The sequence below is a fragment of the Caloenas nicobarica genome, chromosome 2, assembly GCF_036013445.1.
Source record: "Caloenas nicobarica isolate bCalNic1 chromosome 2, bCalNic1.hap1, whole genome shotgun sequence".
NCBI classification, from domain to species: domain Eukaryota; kingdom Metazoa; phylum Chordata; class Aves; order Columbiformes; family Columbidae; genus Caloenas; species Caloenas nicobarica.
Genome location: NC_088246.1, coordinates 160,486,689 through 160,506,809, shown reverse-complemented (window position 1 = coordinate 160,506,809; position 20,121 = coordinate 160,486,689). Strand labels below are relative to the sequence as shown.

Sequence of the window (20,121 nt, the reverse complement as noted above, 5' to 3'; positions counted from 1 at the left end):
GATGGGTTGGGAAGGCAAATTCTTGAGGGCATAGAAACTTTATTGGTAAATCACTTCTGTGGTCTAATTTAATTGAACTTATGAAACGTAATGAAACATAACTAATAAGTAATTTACTTTCATTCCTCTAGATGCTGGAAGCCATTTTGAATTTTAAGTACTCTGGTGGACCAGGACATGTTGAAGGATACTACAGGAACCTTTCGCTTGGCCTTCACGTAGAAGTAGAGCCGTCTGTTTTCTTTACCCGTGTCAGTACCCTTCCGGCAACAAGGTAAGCCCTGTTTTGGCTCTTGTAGAATATATTTGACTCATTGTCTCAGTTATATTGGCTATAACTTAAAAGACCGTGCTGGAAAAATTCAATATTATCAGCAACATGTAGGTAAATAGTTATGTGAACAAATTTTCAAATTCTTTATTTAGGTGTATAGCCTTTTTTAACTGCAGACTATGATTAAAGCAATCTGTGTGCATTGGACAATTTCTGAGGATCAAACATTCTTTAATGATTGTTTATTTTACCAGGGACAGGATTTATTGTCAAATTTGATGTCTTCTTTCTTTCTTTCTTTCTTTCTTTCTTTGCTTTCTCGCTTTCTTTCGCTTTCTCGCTTTCTCGCTTTCTTTCTCTCTTTCTCTCTCTTTCTCTCTTTCCTTCTCTTTCTTTGTCTTTCTTTCTCTCTCTCTTTCTTCCTCTCTTTCTCTCTCTCTCTCTTTTTTTCTCTCTCTTTCTCTCTCTCTTTCTCCCTTTCTTTCTCTTCGCCGTTGTGGCGTGTTGTGCATTACATTTTTTTGTGTGTTTGTCTAACAGAATCTTACCCAAAATTCGTTGTTCGTCTTTGGATGTGAGAAATAAATTGTAATAATCTTCTCCTTTGGTGCTTGCTTCCTCGCGTAAGCCAAAGAGTAGTTTAATATATTGTCGTGAGTTTTAAAAAGCATGGCAACACGTGATGGCGGTCAAATGCCGTAATCATGAAAATCCGATTACCTAAAATTCATCAGCCACTGAGTGCAATCAGTTTTAATAATTATTTTTTTTGTGCTGAAATTGTCTTTATTTGCTGCTAAATACGTAGTTCCTATTCTATATGGTTTTAGTAATTTTATGTTGCTTTACATATTGCTTAAGCAAAACAGCTTTTGCAAAAATGGATTCTATAAGTTAATGATTTTATTGACCCTTAATTGACAATTTTTTAATATAAGTTCATCTGTGCTAGTAGTTAAATACTCTACGATCTTTAAATATTTGGGATTTATTCAAACTCTGGCAGTTCCAGAGGTGGCCTTTGAATAACTGTCATTCAAAAGATGAATAGAAGAGCTTGGCTTTGTTGGGAAGAAAGAAGACTGAGAATGGACTTTGTTTCAGTGCATAGGCGCTTGTGAGATATAAATATCAAGGAGGAGGAAATACCCTTTTAACGAAGGATGAAGTTAGTGCAAGAAAAAATTGTTACAGATTGGACAGGAATATGACTTCAGAAGTGAAACACAAAGATAGGCAAGAAAGGGATGTACAGGGTGTTTCAAAAAGATGGACCTAATTGAGAGGCATTTGATACAAATTCAACTATCCTCTCAGTGTTGTCTGTACAGCAGGTGGAGGCAAGATAGAGCATTTATAACAAGGTTACTAAAACTTCATAACTCATTAAACCGTTTATAAATTGTTGTGCAATTGTTACACGTCGCCGTTGTGAAATTGGGTCCAACTTTGTGAAACACCCAGTAAGTCTAGGAGATATTGGGGGCCTATTTCATTTTCAAAGGGAAGAAATGAGTCTCCAATATCCCACCATTGCAAAAACGTCCAAGGACGGATGGACAGCAGCATCGCTTTTAAAACACAAAGTGTTTTCACAGGGACAAAAGAAGCAAAACCTCAACAAAAGTTACCGTATCTAGTTTAGGGCTTGAACTTGGAGACACGTGAACCAACGTGGACAAGTTGGAGAAAGTCTAGAGCAAGAAGGGTGATAAAATGTGACTTATACTACAGCAAAAGTTTAAAGAAGCTCTTGGTCTTGCTGAAGCCAACAAGAAGATTGACCAGGGACTTAAGTTTTAGGTACATAAATAGAACCGCCAGGAGGACAGGTATCTGTTTTTCACAGCAGGCCATGGAGTAAGTAATGACCTTTGCATGTAGCAAGGGAATTTTAGGTCAGGCAAAGAAAACAAAACGCTGAAATAGGTTTTGTAAAAAATTTTTAAAGTGAGACAAAGAATTTTTTTGAATGAGTAGGTCGTGTCTAATTCTTATAAAAGAGACTTAAACTGTATGGCTTTACTGGTAAGCAAGTTTGTTAAGCATTTTGCTGCTTTTAAGTGTAGCATAATAGGTATAATTTTATTATTTTAGGAACTGCTGTAGTCAAGTAAATCCAATGCTACTTGCAAAGCCAGAACATAGTATCTGGAACAGCTGTTTGCAAAATTCCAGGAACCTCGTTAATGATGGTCAGAGTTTCATCCCTGCAATGGCACATTCTTAGGCCTTTGTGTGGTTTTCAGGGTTTAATAAGTGATCTCTCTTTATCAACCTGGAAGTACCGCAGCGTCTTTTTCAAGAAGATTCATTACACAGGTTAAAACACTCAGTTTGCATTTATTATTTGCACGCATAGTCCCCTTCATTCGATGTCAAAAATGTCCTTTGTCCACTATGTGTATTTTTAAATGGACAGCACGACTGCTCTGTGGTTCACTGCAATTACTTTCCTATAGTCACAGAGTGGCCCGGCCATGAAGCTGCGAACCTTCCATAAAAACTTCAAATACAACATGATGCTTTTATTTGAAATTCTCTCGTTGGTAAGCTGGCTTTTTGTGCTGGGTTCCCCTAACTGCGTTTTGCGTAAGACGAAGTTATCCTACCCCTGCCGTGTCAGTCTGTCCTCAAGAATTTACGATGTGAGGAAAGCATTTAATCCTGAAATCTTTAAAAATAGATGGAGGTGCTAATACAAAGGTGGATTTTCTGCGTTATTCGGCTGCGTACACTTTCACAAGTCCTGCAGCAGCAGGTGCTAAATATAGTGGCTCCGATTCAGCCAAGTGCTTCATCTCCTCTTGGATGCGTTTGCTTCATTCTTTGCCTGTTCGTCATACTGATCAGTGTTTAAATCAGCAGAAACTTTATTTTACGTGATTTGCTGATTGGAGACGTAGTTAAAGATGTGACTGCTTTTAATAAGGGTGCCTTAAAGCTTTACTGAGTTGGTGGAAAATACTGTAATATTTAAATTTCTTTCAAAAATGTTTTATTGCAAGACCTGTCAAAAGGCTATCCAAATATTTTGTTTCATTAAATTAGATATATATTATCTGCTAAATCATGAAAGCTGTTTTTTTTTTTAATTATCTCTTTCTGTTTGTTCCATGCTATTGCTTTAGTGATCAGTAACATCGTTCCTTTGCTCTTGTGCTTCTCGGTGTAGATTCTCCATCAGAAGGAGAAGTCGTGTCATTTGATATTATGTTATAGAGTGAAAAATAGCAGAAATATGTCATCTTCCAATCTGCTAACTGCTTATCATTAAATGAAAAAAAGTTTATTTTTGACTGTTGATCATCTCTGCCAATATCTGAGACTCGATAACAGCAAATTATAAGTAAAGTTTTCTACTTTTACTTGCTCAGTTAAAGTCTTGATTTACAGCTGAGATTTCATTGGTTGAACGCTGAGGCACTGAGCTATTTTTGCTTAGTCATGATGAGAAACTGTATTTTATAATTTGCCTTCTCAGCTGTCATTTCAGAATGAAAGTTGTCATTGCTTTCATGTTCTGGATTCAATTTTTTCCCTTTTATGTGTCTGTTGTTTTTGTTTTACATTTTACCTCAATGGAAGTGAGAAACAATAGCTTACTAGGTGCCGAGCTTAAAAAGTCAAAGCAAAATAAAAAAAAAAAAATGAACATTGATTCTTCCCTTAGGCCTTTATTGAAAAAAAAGACCAAGAAAAATGTTAATGAAATCCCCCCTAATTGTAACATAAAGATTATGGTTTATGTAAAAGCCTTCCAAACTTAATTGATATTTCTTTATTTAGCTGCTTGAGCACATATACATGGGAAATATCACTGAAGAAACTGGGGATTCTGGTTTGTTTATTGTTTTTCTAAATATTTGCTTGAGCTTGCCCAGAGATGATTGACCCGTGGTACGTAATCAAGAATGCAGGGGTTTGAAGCAGCCCAGGATATAAGAAATAATGAGTTAATGTTGAAAGTTTTCCCAGTCTGTTCTACAGCTCACCAGCCTGCAGATCACCCAAGTGTTAAAGGGCTTCAGGTATCTACTTGCTTGACCGTTTATTTACCATAAAATTCAGATAAAACTCTATAGTAAAATTGTATCCACTGCCTCCTGTAATTAGGTGTAACGTGTTGCATAGATGAGGTTTTTAGGGACGTGGTTTAGAGGTGGACTTGGCAGTGTTAGGTTAATAGTTGGACTCAATGATTTTAAAGGTCTTTTCCAACCAAAATTTTTCTTTTCTTTTCTTTTCTTTTCTTTTCTTTTCTTTTCTTTTCTTTTCTTTTCTTTTCTTTTCTTTTCTCTTCTCTTTTCTCTTCTCCTTTCCTTTTCCTTTTCCTTTCCCTTCCCTTCCTTTTCTTTTCTTTTCTTTTCTTTTCTTTTCTTTTCTTTTCTCTTCTTTTCTCTTCTTTTCTTTTCTTTTCTTTTCTTTTCTTTTCTTTTCTTTTCTTTTCTTTTCTTTTCTTTTCTTTTCTTTTCTTTTCTTTTCTCTTCTCTTCTCTTCTCTTCTCTTCTCTTCTCTTCTCCTTTCCTTTTCCTTTTCCTTTTCCTTTTCCTTTCCCTTCCCTTCCTTTTCTTTTCTTTTCTTTTCTTTTCTTTTCTTTTCTTTTCTTTTCTTTTCTTTTCTTTTCTTTTCTTTTCTTTTCTTTTCTTTTCTTTTCTTTTCTTTTCTTTTCTTTTCTTTTCTCCTTTCCTCTCCTTTCCTTTCATTTCCTTTCCTTTTCCTTTTCCTTTTCCTTTCCCTTTTCCCTTTCCCTTTCCCTTTCCCTTTCCCTTTCCTTTCCTTTCCTTTCCTTTCCTTTCCTTTCCTTTCCTTTCCTTTCCTTTCCTTTCCTTTCCTTTCCTTTCCTTTCCTTTCCTTTCCTTTCCTGTTCTTTTCTTTCTGTTCTGTTCTATCCTGTCCTGTCCTGTCCTATCCTATCCTATCCTATCCTATCTTTACACGTGTTGATTCTCTAAAAGGCATTATCTGCCAATTTTGGCAGGCACCGAGTGTCCTTCCTTATTGCCTTTATCAAAGGGCAGAGAGCATGAAAAAAATGCTCAAAAAATACTGTTTCACTCTTTCACTCTGCATGTTTGGTAAGAAATCAAGTAAGACGTGCTCTCCATGCTGTGAGGTCTCTGTTGGTCTCCTCGTGTCCTCTGCCATTATGCCATCAGTACAAAAGTGTCTTAAATAAGAGCCATCTACAAAGGTTGGAAAATCTTGGTCTTGCTTATTACAAAGGTGGCGAGATGGTCTGACTTTGTAGGTGAAGTCAATCCACAGCGCAACAGGGATGCCGCCTTTACGTTTAGGCAAAATTTGGGAGCCACATATGTAAGAATATTCTTACCTGTAAATTCTAAAAATCCAAGATGATGAACAAGGTAATTTTTTTAATTTTTTCAGGCGGTGGAGTTTTCTTCCTATCTTAAAACGACCGTACAGCTGATGAGACATCAGCTTCCGATTGCTTTTGGCAAGTGTAGCGACTTACGCTCTGTTCTTGTAATTGAGTCAGAGAAAAAACGAAAAAGGAACTGCAGCAGTTCTGACACTGTTAAATTCAAAGTCTCAGTTCATCTGACTTGAGGTTCAAGTTAGTTTTCCTTTGCACCATTAAGGTATATCATTTAATGAAGTGTTTCAGTTTGGTAAAGAAAGCATCAGTTCATATTAAAGCCTGCAGTGTGCTCCCTAGTTTAAGACCTTTTATCATTTTGGGTTTAAAGTTAGGATCAAGTTTTTCCAACTTGGTTTCACTAAAGTGTTTGGAGGGTGAAAAACAACAATCTTGACTATGGTGGGCAGAACTTTGAGTCTTAATGAAATAAAACATTATTTTCAGAATTTGCATTCCAGTTTCTAGGGTTGCCCGTATTTTCACTACAATAAATTACAACACAGCCTCTTCAGATTTGGGTTAGAAATTCTGATAATTATATATTTACAAACCATACAAGGGAAAGAGTAAACAGCATGTTTTTTCAACCACTCTCTCGCAGACATTTTTGTTACGCAACAAAAAGGTTCTTCAGCGTTTTCTGAAACACTTCTGAAACACTGAATTTTCAAATTAAATGTTGACATTTGCTACATTCAGAATGAGAATCAACTACCTACTGACAGGCAGCTCTTTCTAGTCTTCTCTTTCTCGATATTTCAATGTCATAGAGCTTCGAAGGGTGGAGAAAAACTCGTCTTTTGGTGCTTGAAGACCGATCTGTTTAGTTTGGAGGAAAGCCAGGATATGACCTGTTTAAAATGAATGGATATCTCTACATGGAGAAAATATTTAGTCTTAAATTAGTTTTCATGTTAATGAAAACAAATTAATAATAAAAGCCAGTCAAAATGGAAACCAGGCAAATTTGAATACAAATAAAGCTCTCGTTTTGATCAATTAGCACAATTAACCATTAGAAGAATCTGTCAAGCAATAGATTTAATAGCCATTTCTTAATGTTCTCAGGACTTGATGTCTTTCTAGAATATATTCCTTATATACACAACAGTGAGCTCCATATAGATTCTACCAAGTGGGATACTAGACACGTGGGATGTTACATCCAATAGTTAAATCATCTTGCTAACCTTAAACTCTGCTAATGGTATAATGTTGCAGTGAGTTCATGAAAGAGCAGCAAAAAGCAGCTTACAGATTGAGAGAATTGATTTTTGAGATCAAAATGTTAAATATGTACGGTTTGGCGCATGAAGGCGCGAGAACATAAATCTGCAAATATTTATAGATGTGCTGGGAATATTTAGCGTAATTGAAAAGGTTTACAACTGGGAGAAGTCAGATGAGGACAGTTCTTGGAATATGCGAAAAGGCCTTTTTATAGTAAGATGGATAATCTGACTTAATCATCTAAAGTTAGTCTCAGAAGCTTCATTTTTAGAGACTTTAATAAAAATCAAATTGAATTAAAGCAACCCTATTGAAAACACAATAGCTCCAACAAAGATGCTCTAGGTCGTTGTTTTGCTAAGTTGCTCGTTGTGTTTGTCGGTGGATTTTGGAGAAGAGCGTTGACATCTGGCACTCCATCGCCCCTCATCATTGCCAACGCTTCTCTTCCCTTTCTCATGTCTCGTTTTGAAGGGAGATGTTGCGTATGGCTGGTTAAAGAAAACAGAAAACAAGCAAACAAAAGCGCGGATGTGAAAAGTCTCCGTGATTTCAGTCGATGGGGAAACGGAGCTGAGTCAGGATGTCGATAACTTCCCAAACCCCCCTGAGCGTTTCTTGTTTAAACCGACTTTAAAAGTAAGCTAAAAACAGCACTGCAATAAGATTATTCACTGGAGTGAGCCGTCGTTAGAGCACGGCAGCTGCGTCTGGTTTTTAATACTGCGTTAAATGTTACCGAAGAATATCCTCTGCTGTCGTTTCAGAGCAGATTGGAACAGTAATCACAATACCCCTGAAAGAAATTTCTAGATTACAGTCTAATTGTCTGATGCCTTGAGTTCCCATGGCCCCAGTTTTGTGACTTATTTTTGGCATCGTAACTGTCGTTGTAAGATTTTTAAAATACAGCATGATTCATCATGTCACTAAGTTTTGTTTGTGCTACATCCTGAATTCTGCAGTAGGGGATAAGAGAAATTAATTTATGCAATAAATCTTCTAGAGCCGTTGAATTAACTTTTAAGAAAATATTAAGAATTTTTTTCTAAATGTTTATATTGACTTAATTTTCCATGTTATTTTGAGACCTTCAGATTATAAATCACCTAACCGAAAATAAGTTTGTTTGTAATTCCGGTTTTTGCATGTACAACTTTCTGATGTATAGATTTTTGTGTTACTTGTAAAAGAAAATCTTCAACATGAATTTATGGTGATTGTTTTAAAGAAAACGTCATGGACAAATAAGGAGGATCATTAAAATGGAAAATATTTGCACGTTGTGATTTTTAGTATTTTTCCGTTTAGTCTCTGAAACTGTTTGTTTGACCCAGTTTTGTTCCCTTTCCATTAACAGCTGAAATGACAGATGGAAAGAAGAGTAAAACCCTTTCAAGAACTTTTATTCTTTATCGTAGTGTCTATATACAGTCCAGCACAGCTTTAATTCCTCTTCATTTAATTTGGACTTTTAAAATAATGCAATAATTTGTATATCATTCCATTCAGAAAAGACAGATGTTGTGTTTGTGGTGCCTGCTGTGTTTTTCTGGATAATTTTATATTTTATTTCCTAGGAAAATTAAATTTATATGATCACTTTAACCGTTTCCCCCTCTCCTCTCAGTAAATTTTGATTAATTTCAGCCAGCTATGTAGGGATAAGTTAAATATATTCCTGCAGATTGGGGACTGGGCAGAGAAGAGAGATCCTAATTTATGTCCCAGTGAGGAAAGGCAGAAGCATGGGTTGTGCAGAAATGGGAAACTCGGTATTATCTCCCCCTGTGCTGGGCCTGGGGAGGCCAAACCTCGAATCCTGGGGTCAGTTTTGGGCCCCTCACACCAAGAAAGGCCTTGAGGTGCTGGAGCGAGTTGAGAGAAGGGAACGGAGCTGGGGAAGGGGCTGGAGCACAAGTGTGATGGGAGCGGCTGAGGGAGCTGGGGGTTCAGCTGGAGAACAGGAGCTGAGGGGAGACCTTCTGATCTCTGACCTGCCTGAGAGGAGCCTGGAGCATGGAGGGGGTTGGTCTCTGCTCCCAGGTAACAAGTGACAGGATGGGAGGAAATGGCCTCAAGTTGTGCCAGGAGAGGTTCAGATTGGATATTAGGAAAAAAGTCTTCACAGAAAGGGTTGTGAAGCACTTAACAGGCTGCCCAGGGCAGTGGTGGAGTCACCATCCCTGGAGCTATTTAAAAGATGCATAGATGAGGTTCTTAGGGACGTGGTTTGGAGGTGGACTTGACAGTGTTGGGTTAACGGCTGGACTTGATGATCTTAAAGGTCTTTTCCAATCAAAATGATTCTATGATTCTAATTCATATTGTTTCCTTAAATGCTTGTCAGTCCATACGTATATGGAATAAAACTAGATGACAGTTTGATTTTGTGTGTGTTAATGTGTGAAGATACCATGGTCTCTCAACAGATGTTCTGGAGGAACGTCATTAATATTTATAAATATGGAAAGGGTGAGTGTCAGGAGGATGGAGCCAGGCTCTTCTCGGTGACAACCAGTGATAGGACAAGGGGCAATGGGTGCGAACTGGAACACAGGAGGTTCCACTTAAAGATGAGAAGAAACTTCTTTTCGGTGAGGGTGGCAGAGCCTGGCCCAGGCTGCCCAGGGAGGTTGTGGAGTCTCCTTCTCTGCAGACATTCCAACCCGCCTGGACACCTTCCTGTGTAACCTCATCTGGGTGTTCCTGCTCCGGCGGGGGGGTTGCACTGGATGAGCTTTCGAGGTCCCTTCCAACCCCTGACATTCTGGGATTCTGTGAAAAAACAGCCACCACCAACCAACCAAACAAAAGAACCCCACAAAATAACCCCAAACCCACACACCCAAGCACAAACTGAGTTAGTTCAGATGTGTTTGACCCAAACTTAAGAAGGAGCTGGTAACAGCAGAATGACCCCAAACCTCTAAGATGACTGGGAAGCCACTGATGACCCAGCACATTGTGTGAGATGTTGAAGGTGGAGTTCTCAGCCTTCTCTAGGACCAATGGTAACTCACATCTACTTGGCTCGACTTAGAGGATTCAAAATACACTCAAATTGGATTTTTTTCTCCCAGTTACTCACCCTGTACCTCCCTCCCCAAGCCACTGAAAAACGTAAACTTTTATGTCAAGGTGGATAGTTTGGAAAAGGAAGAAGAAATTGTGTACATGTGGGATATTCTTTCGCAGTTCCAGGCATCAGTGGCTTAAGACTGGTATTTCTCAGCCAAAAATTTCAGTAGACCATTATGGTATATCATTTAATCACCTTTAAATCCGTTTATTAATTTGAGTGTTTTAAGTTTTTTATACTCTTACACAGTGGGTTTTTTTTGTTTTTTAATTAGTTGTATGAAGGTCAGGGTTAATGGTCTAAGATTTTCTCAGTTGCTTTAAAATTCTTAAAAGAATGTGACGTTGGAAACTTCTCTGATACAGAACATAGTTTAAGCACCAGATGTTGACTGGATTTACATGTAGTAGTTCAGTAAATTCATATTGGAGTTCCTTTATCACACTTGCATGAATATGATTTGCCTCTCAAATCTCATTTACTGACACTTTGAGACAGGTTCTTTAATTCCTGTCTCGCAAAGTTTGGCCCTCTGCAGGTTCACCAGTAGTGAAAATTGAAATAAATAGTTAATTTGGCTTTCTTGCTAAGTCTTTGTTTTCCTGGAACTTTCGCTTGCACCCAGATCATGACTCAGCATCATCAGTTCTACACAATCCTGCTGATTGTGACGTTAAAAAAAAAAAAAGAAAGAAAATTCTTGTTAGTTTTCAGATCTTTATCAAATTGCTCTTTCTCAACTTGGTTTCTTTTTTCTTTTTGAACTTTCTAATGCTGTTACCTCTAATTTTCCAGAACTTCTGCTTTGTCTTGGTTTCCTTACTTGAATACAGCTTCCAGTATTTGAAGCTTGCTCTTTTAATTCAAATATTTTTGTAACCTTTAATTGTGTTTGTTTTTCATTGCTCTAATAGTCTCTTTAATACTGTCCTGTCTTTACTCTGAACATCTCATGCAATCTTTTTCTGCAGTCTTAATGTTATTGTCAATCTTTGTTATACCTGTATCTTATTCTTCTAAATTTTCGAAGTACTATAATAATTTTGTAACATTGATTTTTATTTTCTAATTTAAAGATTTCCCTGGAGAATTAACTTAAAATTGACAAGAAAAGAATTGTTTCCCCTGCACATCTATTTCATGTGGTGTTTGCAGAAGCTGAAATAAATGTCGTGATGATGAATAATTTTTCCCTGCATCATCCAAGAGTTCATATTCGGGAGTTTTTAGTATGAGTGATTATGTTTAGTCCTGATGGGCTGCTGCTTGTATACGTCCTTTATATTTATGGTGTGAATTGTTTTATTTACAAAACTTTGCTTCTGCTGCCAAAAGATACTGAACAAGGCTTGAATGTTATTTCAGACAGTTATTTAGTTTTGCTATGGGATAAATAAAAAATTCCTTTAGTGTTGAATTTTGTAAACACTAGAAGTCTGTCTTGCAGATCGCAACTTCGTATCTACTGGAGAGATAGAAGTTTGCTGCGTCTTCACAGATCTTGTCCCGCTTTCCCAATGATGAGATGGAAATGGGGCTTTTTTTGTTATGATGATTATTCTTTTTCATCCTTTACTGGTAACGGGATAGCTATCGGCTCGAATGCTGCCCTCCCAGTCACTTCTTTTTTGTGAGCTATTAAAGAAGGGAATTTCTAATAAGAGCCATGACTCCTTATTTGTTCTAAACTCTTGCTTTTTGACATGTTTGCTTCAGGCACTCAGCTACCTTCATGCTTTTCTGTATTCTGTATTCATTGAAGTTTTACCCAAAGAGAGTGAAAACCCTTAAAATATCCATAAAAAAGCCTCCATCCCCACATTTGCTTTTTACTTTTGCTAAGAGACGTGCTACTGTCCCCAAGCAGTGCTTGCCTGTCATTTAGTGCCTGATTGCATGTGACATTGCTGTCACTTTTGTGACCTGAACCTTAACCTCCCCTGCTTGTCCCGTGAGTGTTCCCATCCTAAGGGTTCCTCCTGTAGATGCTCTGAAAATGGATATTGTCCCGTCCCACCAGGTGGCATTAGGGATGAGTTAACTCTGAACGCCACACGCACCCTGTCCCACCAGGTGAGATCAAGTGTGAGTTAACTCTGGGTATTTCTGCGCGGCAACGCAAAGTGAATGACAGACAATCACTCCGGGGGTCCAATTCAGTTACGAATTTACTAAAAGCACTTGGTGGAACACAAATTACAGCGATTAGTGACTTGGCAAAAGTGTATTATAATATCAGAAAACTTATCAATACATTGACAGCAAAAGCCCTTCTAAAAATGGTGGATTGGCAAGAGTTAGTGACTATAATGCAAAACTTAGCAAGGCTTTAGCAGCAGAGCTTAAAATGATATTACCCTTATATGTTCAAGAAAAAGGAAAAGAGGAAAAAAATGGAAATTAAGATATCAGAGAGAGAAAGATATCACCACTCCACAGGTCAATCGGTCCCGCGATGTCCTGTGGAGGGGAGTGGACACATTGAAGATTTTGGTACGTGCCACCACCTCATGTCACACGTGAGGTTGTTTTATAACCCGGTTCATTTACATCCGAGATACGAGAGGGCGGTTCGTCTCCTCCCTCTGTTCGCTCTTCATGCTAATTAGAAAGACTCTTCTGGAAATGGGCCTGGGGTCTTCAAACTAGTTCACAATACGACCAGAAGTGAGTTCTTTTGCCCGTCAGGGGTAGCTGTTGGTTTGTGGTTTCTTCTGGTAATTAGTTGTCTGACAGATGCTTCATCTCCATCATCCCAATTAGGCCATGAGGCCTTCACAACAGTGTTAATTGCTTCTATCTTACAAGGTGTCTGCCTCCACAGCCATCTCTCTCTTCCTCCCAAAGTATCAAAAACTAGATGTTTAAGGCGTAACAGCATTCTTTGTTTTAATTAGGATGGGGGGAGTGCTTCAAGGTTGTCACAGATATGTCTTGATTTTCAGAAGGGAGTTGCATGATGAACCAGAGAATCTGTTTCCAAAGCAGGAGAGCAGTTCCTTTAAACTCTTGCACCTCTCGAGTTTAATTGCCTTTGGAATGGCTGGCGTTTGAGCTTAATTGCAAATTATTGTGCGTTGGGACAAATATGCTCGGTTGCTTGAGACACGCAGCTGTGTCTTATTCGGTTGGAATATGTGTGTTCGAAGGATGGCTCTGGTGACTCTTACCAACATTTTTCTCTTCCTTCCTTTTGGGGAGCTTCTGATTTCAAGTGAACTCTCTCAAATTAATGCTGCTGGCGGGTTCTACTTCTGATACCAAATGCAAGTTATTTTTTCCCCACTTATTGATAGCAAGTATGTGGGATGAGATGACCCATAATCTTTGTGCAATGGTTGTGCTACTTTATACTGTAATTCACAATGACAAGTCACCTAAGTTTGTTATATATGCATTTAAACTTCAAAACCATTGATAGCTAAAGTGTAGAAATGCTTGAGGATGGGATATTTCTCTTAGGAAGTTTTTAATTTCAGAGTAGACTTATGAAGCATTATTGCAGCTGCATGATTGTATTTGGCATTTTGGTATCCGTTTCTGATATTTTTCCATGTGTTTTATATTATAATTACTCAACTCTGCTATGTCTGCTTAATTTCACAAGAAAGAAAAGTTTATAAATAAAAATAAAAATTTACAATGAAATTTATTCCCTGTAGTTTTCTCAGTATTATTTCCTAAGGTTACCAGAAATGTAGCTAGTACATTTGTATTGTGTGCTTCTAGGGAAATTTGGATTTGAAGGACAGTAGCTAAGAAATACAAGGTTTTCTGTGAGATCCGCATGTGTTTGCCTTTTGCACAGAAGGGACAGAGTTGTCTCTCTCAGAATAATTGGTATAATGGAAAAATAATCTAGTTCCCAGCTTGCTTTGGTCTCCAGACAAACCAGCTATCGCAGTAAATGGAATTGCTCCCTGACACTGGGCAAGAATTTATATTTTTCCTTGTAAATTTGTTTTTTAAAAAGATAATGTCAAGGTAGTCTGAAATAATAAAACTGTTTCATGTGAACGCTCAAAGAACTGAGAAAAATTTGTGGTGTTTTCCATAGAAGTAAATGTGAACACTGGATAGTGAGAATTTATACAGGGGATCAAATGCTATGGGGCTTAATATTGTGCAAGTCATAATTGCAAGGAACTTTTTCTTTTTAGGAGATATGCTTCTGTCTAGTTTTAGTGAAAAAAAAATCCAGTTATTAAAAAACCACGTTTTTTTAGTAAAAGAGTAGGATACTCTTATAGTTGGAGTAGGGGATAAAACATATGTATGCGAATGTATGTATATTTATGCATATATATGTATACTTTTGCATATATATTCATGTATAAATATTAATTCTGTGTTTTTGAAATTGTGCTATTCTTTTTTCCCCGCATCTGGACAGCACCCGGCAATGCCATCTACTTCTCGATGTCTTCAATTCTACAGAACATGAGTTGACCATCAGTGCTAGGAACAATGAAGATTTAATTCTGCATGCTGGGGAATGTCAGCGGTAAGTGCTTTCAGTATTAAAAGGGCCCTGGTTTAACCCCATTATTTATTTATAGGCAATCAGTGATATTTGGACACTATTTTTCTTTTTAAACATGTCAAGGAATATAAGAATTTTACTTTCATTAAGGTGTGTCACAGAGTTCTGACAATATCTCAGGTGAATTTATTTTGGCTCTGAATTTACTAGTACTGAAAATAAGATACAGAAGAGCTGGTTCTGAGGTGTACAGCTCGTTTAACTTGTTTCTGTAGAATACGCTCGGAACGTACTTCTGATGTTAAAACCTCATCTGACGAGTGCATTATCCTTTCCCGGTTTTAGTCTTTTCTTTATGTAGCTCCCCAGCCATTTCTTCAGTTTTTGTAGAAAGAAAACTGCAGAAAAGAAAAATAGACTTGAATAAAAAGCAATTACAATCTCTGTGGAAAAAAATATTCTAGATTAAGTAGGCTGTTATGTGTATTGGTTCTTACAACCCTACTATGGTGATGTGAAGGTCATTTTGTAGCCAACTATAACCATTTTTTGCTATAATTTATCTACCTGGGATTCCTATGCTCTGGGGTGCTTGGCTTATCTCTTTCCAATGATCATTACATCTAGATGACACCGTTTTCAGCTGGAAAAGATGAAACTGTGAAAAAGGAAACGTTTCCTGTTCTGCACAGTTCTCTTTGGACGAGTTGTGCTGCCGTCTTAAATCATGTGGTTGATAAACTTATTTAAAGAGAGATACTTTTATGTCTTCAAATCTCAGTTTGAATATTAAATTAAAAGTAAAAACACATCAAATGCAAGGCAAGCAATTGTCAAAAAGAAGTATAGAATATGTAACAACAGCAGTAAATTCAGAATGCTTTTGACCTTAATGACTCCAGAGCACAACCATGAGAAAATACATTGACCCAAACCAAGGCTGAATTTTCTCAATTTTACTTTACCAAGGAATGGACTAAAATATCAGTAACATACAGAGCTTGTTCCCTTTGTTTAGAAAGAATTGGGTTATTCTTATATATATATACATACATACATATATATATATATTTAGGTAGTCTAAAAACTCACCAAAACATTCATGTTCTTATCCGTACTGTTTTGTAATTTTCTTTTTATGCCTCTTGCTATTTCTCATCATTTTTGTAGTTGGTAAACTCCTTGAAATTTTTCACTTCCATTTTTTTGGACAGCATGTAACAAATAGAAATAGAGCTACAAATAAGGTTATAAAATTTACTTTGCATCTCCTTGATTGATTTACTTTTATTTTCCTATGGATTTAATAATTTAAATTTAAGTATCCTTAGATCTTTATGTTGAAATCGATATAAACCCTTTCAATAAGTCTTTTGAAACATTCATTTATCACGGCAAATTGTGTATTTGTTGCAAGTTTTTAAACCTCTTAAGGACAGTGATTTTTATTCTTGCTGCAAAATATTGTATTTTTACCTTTTGTTGGAAGTTGCACTGAGTTTTCTGTGAGTTCTAAGTTCATTTGTGTTCTCTTTCTTGAATGACAAATGCTTTTAATTGTAACAATGTGTATATAGCTCCTATGTTGCTTAGAGTTTTAATTTTTAATTTGACGGACTGGCTACAGAAACGTAGGTGGAACATACACTGGGCTTTAAGATTAGCTTACTCCTCCTAGCAAAGGACTTTTGTTAATTGTAGGAAAAAAAAAAAAAAAAGTAAAAAAAATAAGAAAAGTCAGAAATCATCTCCTTTTTTGAAAAAGGGTCTAGATCTTTCTTTTTAGACATAGGACACTTGTTCTCAGGAGTTCACATTTCAACCAAATATTTTCGGTCCAAATATACAATGCTTTTCAACAGGGCCTACTCTTAGATTCTCCTTTTGTAATTTTTTTGTTCCTTGGACATCGATTTTTGTTAATATCTGATTAATATTTGAAGAGAGGCTCTTCAGTCCAGTTCCATTTTTTCTTCCGCTTCCGTGTACCTTCTTGATTCTGGCCTCAATCTTAATATTTTCCTTAATCCATTTTTATTTAAATTAGGACTTCTTTGCTGGCTTTGGTCAGTCTCGCTTCCTTTTGTGATTTATTCTCCCTCCATCATTTTGAAATGTCCTGTTCTGACCAAGTGTAGATAGCAGGAAATTGCTTTCTTCGTTCGTGTTCTTATTGCTGGAGACTACAAGTGTTTTCATATTCTCTGCCTACGGACCTACAAAGCAGCAAAATGCTGCGTGGAATGTAGGAGATGGAAACAGAAATGCCAAAAAAAGTCTGGGATCGTCAGCACTGCCAAATCTTGTTGAGTCCATACAGGGCATTCCCTGGTATCCATCTTATAGAATCCATATTATTTGGTGCTTTCCAGCCCCCTCCTGTTTATGTAAAATGGATCAAATGCATAGAATACTACACACGCTTTATCTTGAAGGTCTGAAGTGAAGTTTTCTTCCATTAATTTAGAGTTAGGGAAATAATAGCTGTTACAGTAACACTGCATGGAGTATCAAAAATTGTATTATACTATTAAGGAAAAGTGACATCCTTTAGAGCATGAAAATATTGTCTGGAAAATATTTGCTTTTTCGTACAGTAAGATTATTCTGATGACTAGTAAAGACTATCATTTTGGCTTTCAGAAAACCTTAATCTTACAATTTACTTTATTTTTTTAAGCCATTAATTGGGAATGTTTAGTGTGTGCGTTATATCTGTTCTTGGATATGGATATAAGCAGTGTTTCTGAGAAGTGACGCACTTTTCCCTCTGTTTTAGCATAGAGGAACACATACTTTACTCCCTATCGTTTTGTAGTAAGAAATGATAATTTTGGCTCAGTGATTATTTTGTTCACTCGTTTTTCTATCTTTTATTGTTACATGTTCTGCAGACACACAAATGGAAAGGATCAGCCTTTCATTTTTTTCCTTTATCCCAAGATGTTACTTAGTGATCTTCATACTCCTCCTTTTGGTTTCTATATGACTTGAAATGTTCCTTTGTGTCCCATTGTGGGATGATTAGTGATATATTTTACTTTGAGGTCTTTTGTTCTCAGAAGATTGTGGTGGGAAGAGTAGAGAATTAAGAGTCATTTCGAGGAGAGAAGGAGAAGAAAGGAAATTTTCCTTCCCTCTCCTGTGAGGTGATATGTTGAAGAAAAGCAAGGAGCGAGGGTTTTGAAGGGTCTTTTGTTGAACTCTTGAAAATAACTTTAAGGTTCATTACAAAACTAGTTTCAAAATCATCTGTAAGATTTTTTTAAGCTTTAATATATGCAGGGAAATACATTGGAGAACTGATAACCCAACAAAAAGCTGTCAGACAAGTTACTCTACTGAAGTTCTGGCTGCAACGAGTGATGCTGAGATAGTGGCAACATCTTCAGTTAATAAAAATATGTTTGATGTACCACACCGTGGTGTCAACATATTTTGTTAATCTATCTGGTTGAATATACTTAACATGATAATGAGGGAAACAAGGATACACGCTGTCGGAAAGTTCGTTCTTCAGATATTTTGCTCGAATAGCAGAGCCTCTCGTCTGCAAAACCATTTCTCAAAATAGTCAACTGCACACTGTTCAACGGGCTTTGCTATGAATGTAGAAATATTTTGAATGTAATCAATATTAAAGCTGAACTTGTTTATCACAGCGATGTGGCATTCAACAGGTTGTTCTTAAATGGAAAAATATAGCAGCCAGCTCTGGAAGGGAATTGTATTATGGATGTTAACAAAAAAGTGTTGCCACTAGCAGTGATTGAAATTTATTGAAAAACCTAGGTATGGTAATTATTGTGTTCCTTACTTGATTATCAAACCATTAAAATTAAATTTCATGACAACCCTCATTTATGCACAAATCACTTCATAATTTATGGTAATAGATGGTATCTCATTATGTGCCCCAGGATATCTCGTTTTGTACAACGTACTCTGCATTGCCTTTACATTTCCATGCTGTGCACGGTGTGTCTGGCATTCAGGAATGGAAAACATCCTCATCACTGGAAGATTTATCATGGTGATGGTCTGAGTAGATCAATCCTCTCATATATCCTTGTGTTACAACACAACTGAGTTGTTGAAGTCCTCCATATATACGAAACTCCACAGTTGGTGGTTGTAGATGTAGCACTTTTAGAGTTTTCAGACTATTTTGGCCTCGGTATGAGGACCGTAGGGTTTAAAGCTTGGACTGGCTGAAGGAAAGAAGCCAGAGAGTCGTGGTCAATGGGACAGGGTCTAGTTGGAGACCTGTATCTAGTGGAGTCCCTCAAGGGTTGGTACTGAGACCAGTATTATTCAATATATTTATCAATGACTTGGATGAGGGAATAGAGTGCACTGTCAGCAAGTTTGCTGATGACACCAAGCTGGGAGGAGTGGCTGACACGCCAGAGGCTGTGCTGCCATCCAGAGACCGGGACAGGCTGGAGAGTTGGGCGGGGAAAAATGTAATGAAATATAACAAGGGCAAGCGTAGAGTCTTACATCTGGGCAGGAACAACCCCAGGTTCCAGTATAAGTTGGGGAACGAGCTGTCAGAGAGCAGTGTAGGGGAAAGGGAGCTGGGGGTCCTGGGGACAGCAGGGTGACCATGAGCCAGCACCGGGCCCTTGTGGCCAGGAAGGGCAATGGGACCTGGGGGGGATTAGAAGGGGGGTGGTCAGTAGGTCAGAGAGGTTCTCCTGCCCCTCTGCTCTGCCCTGGTGAGACCTCATCTGGAATATTGTGTCCAGTTCTGGGCCCCTCAGTTCCAGAAGGACAGGGAACTGCTGGAGAGAGCCCAGCGCAGCCACGGAGATGCTGAAGGGAGTGGAGCATCTCCCGTGTGAGGAAAGGCTGAGGAGCTGGGGCTCTGGAGCTGGAGAGGAGGAGACTGAGGGGCGACCTCATTCATGGTTATAGATATGGAAAGGGTGGGTGTCAGGAGGATGGAGCCAGGCTCTTCTCGGTGACAACCAGTGATAGGACAAGGGGCAATGGGTACAAACTGGAACACAGGAGGTTCCACTTAAAGATGAGAAGAAACTTGTTCCCGGTGAGGGTGCCAGAGCCTGGCCCAGGCTGCCCAGGGAGGTTGTGGAGTCTCCTTCTCTGCAGACATTCCAACCCGCCTGGACACCTTCCTGTGTAACCTCATCTGGGTGTTCCTGCTCCGGCGGGGGGGTTGCACTGGATGAGCTTTCGAGGTCCCTTCCAACCCCTGACGTTCTGTGATTCTGTGATTCTGTGAAATACCCCTGTAGGTTTTACAGCATCAAATATATGAATAGATGCTTGTTGCTCCTTCATGTTCCCTCCTCAGTACAATATCATCCTTTTGTTCTGAATATATAGTTATGGTGTATTTCTGTAGGCATTATACAAGAGAATCTCCTGCAATTTGCCTTTGAGTTTAGCATTTCTGTTTCTGTCCAAACCACACGTATTTGCAACACAGATAAACCTCCCTTCTCTAATTGCTGGCATGTAGATTTTCCTGTTGGGTGGGCTTTCTTGGATTTGCCCTTATTAGATGTTTCTCCTCTCTTGCAGCATCATTTGAAAACCTCAGTGTATTGATTATATCAGTTGGAGGATGCCACACTGGGTAGGCAACTCTTTTGGTATTAAATGACTTCTCATAAGATTCTTCTTCTCTTCCCACTTCT

General features: G+C 37.9%; 1 protein-coding gene across 6 annotated transcripts in view; it reads left to right on the top strand.

The window, feature by feature from the left end:
* TRAPPC9 (trafficking protein particle complex subunit 9) overlaps positions 1–20,121 on the top strand; it is a 486,097-nt gene that overhangs the window by 155,803 nt on the left and 310,173 nt on the right. For all 6 annotated transcript variants that reach the window (XM_065629223.1, XM_065629226.1, XM_065629224.1 and 3 more), the window contains 2 exons: positions 132–274; positions 14,366–14,476. In XM_065629223.1, the coding sequence (XP_065485295.1) occupies positions 132–274; positions 14,366–14,476 (254 nt within the window). The remainder of the gene's footprint in view (positions 1–131; positions 275–14,365; positions 14,477–20,121) is intronic.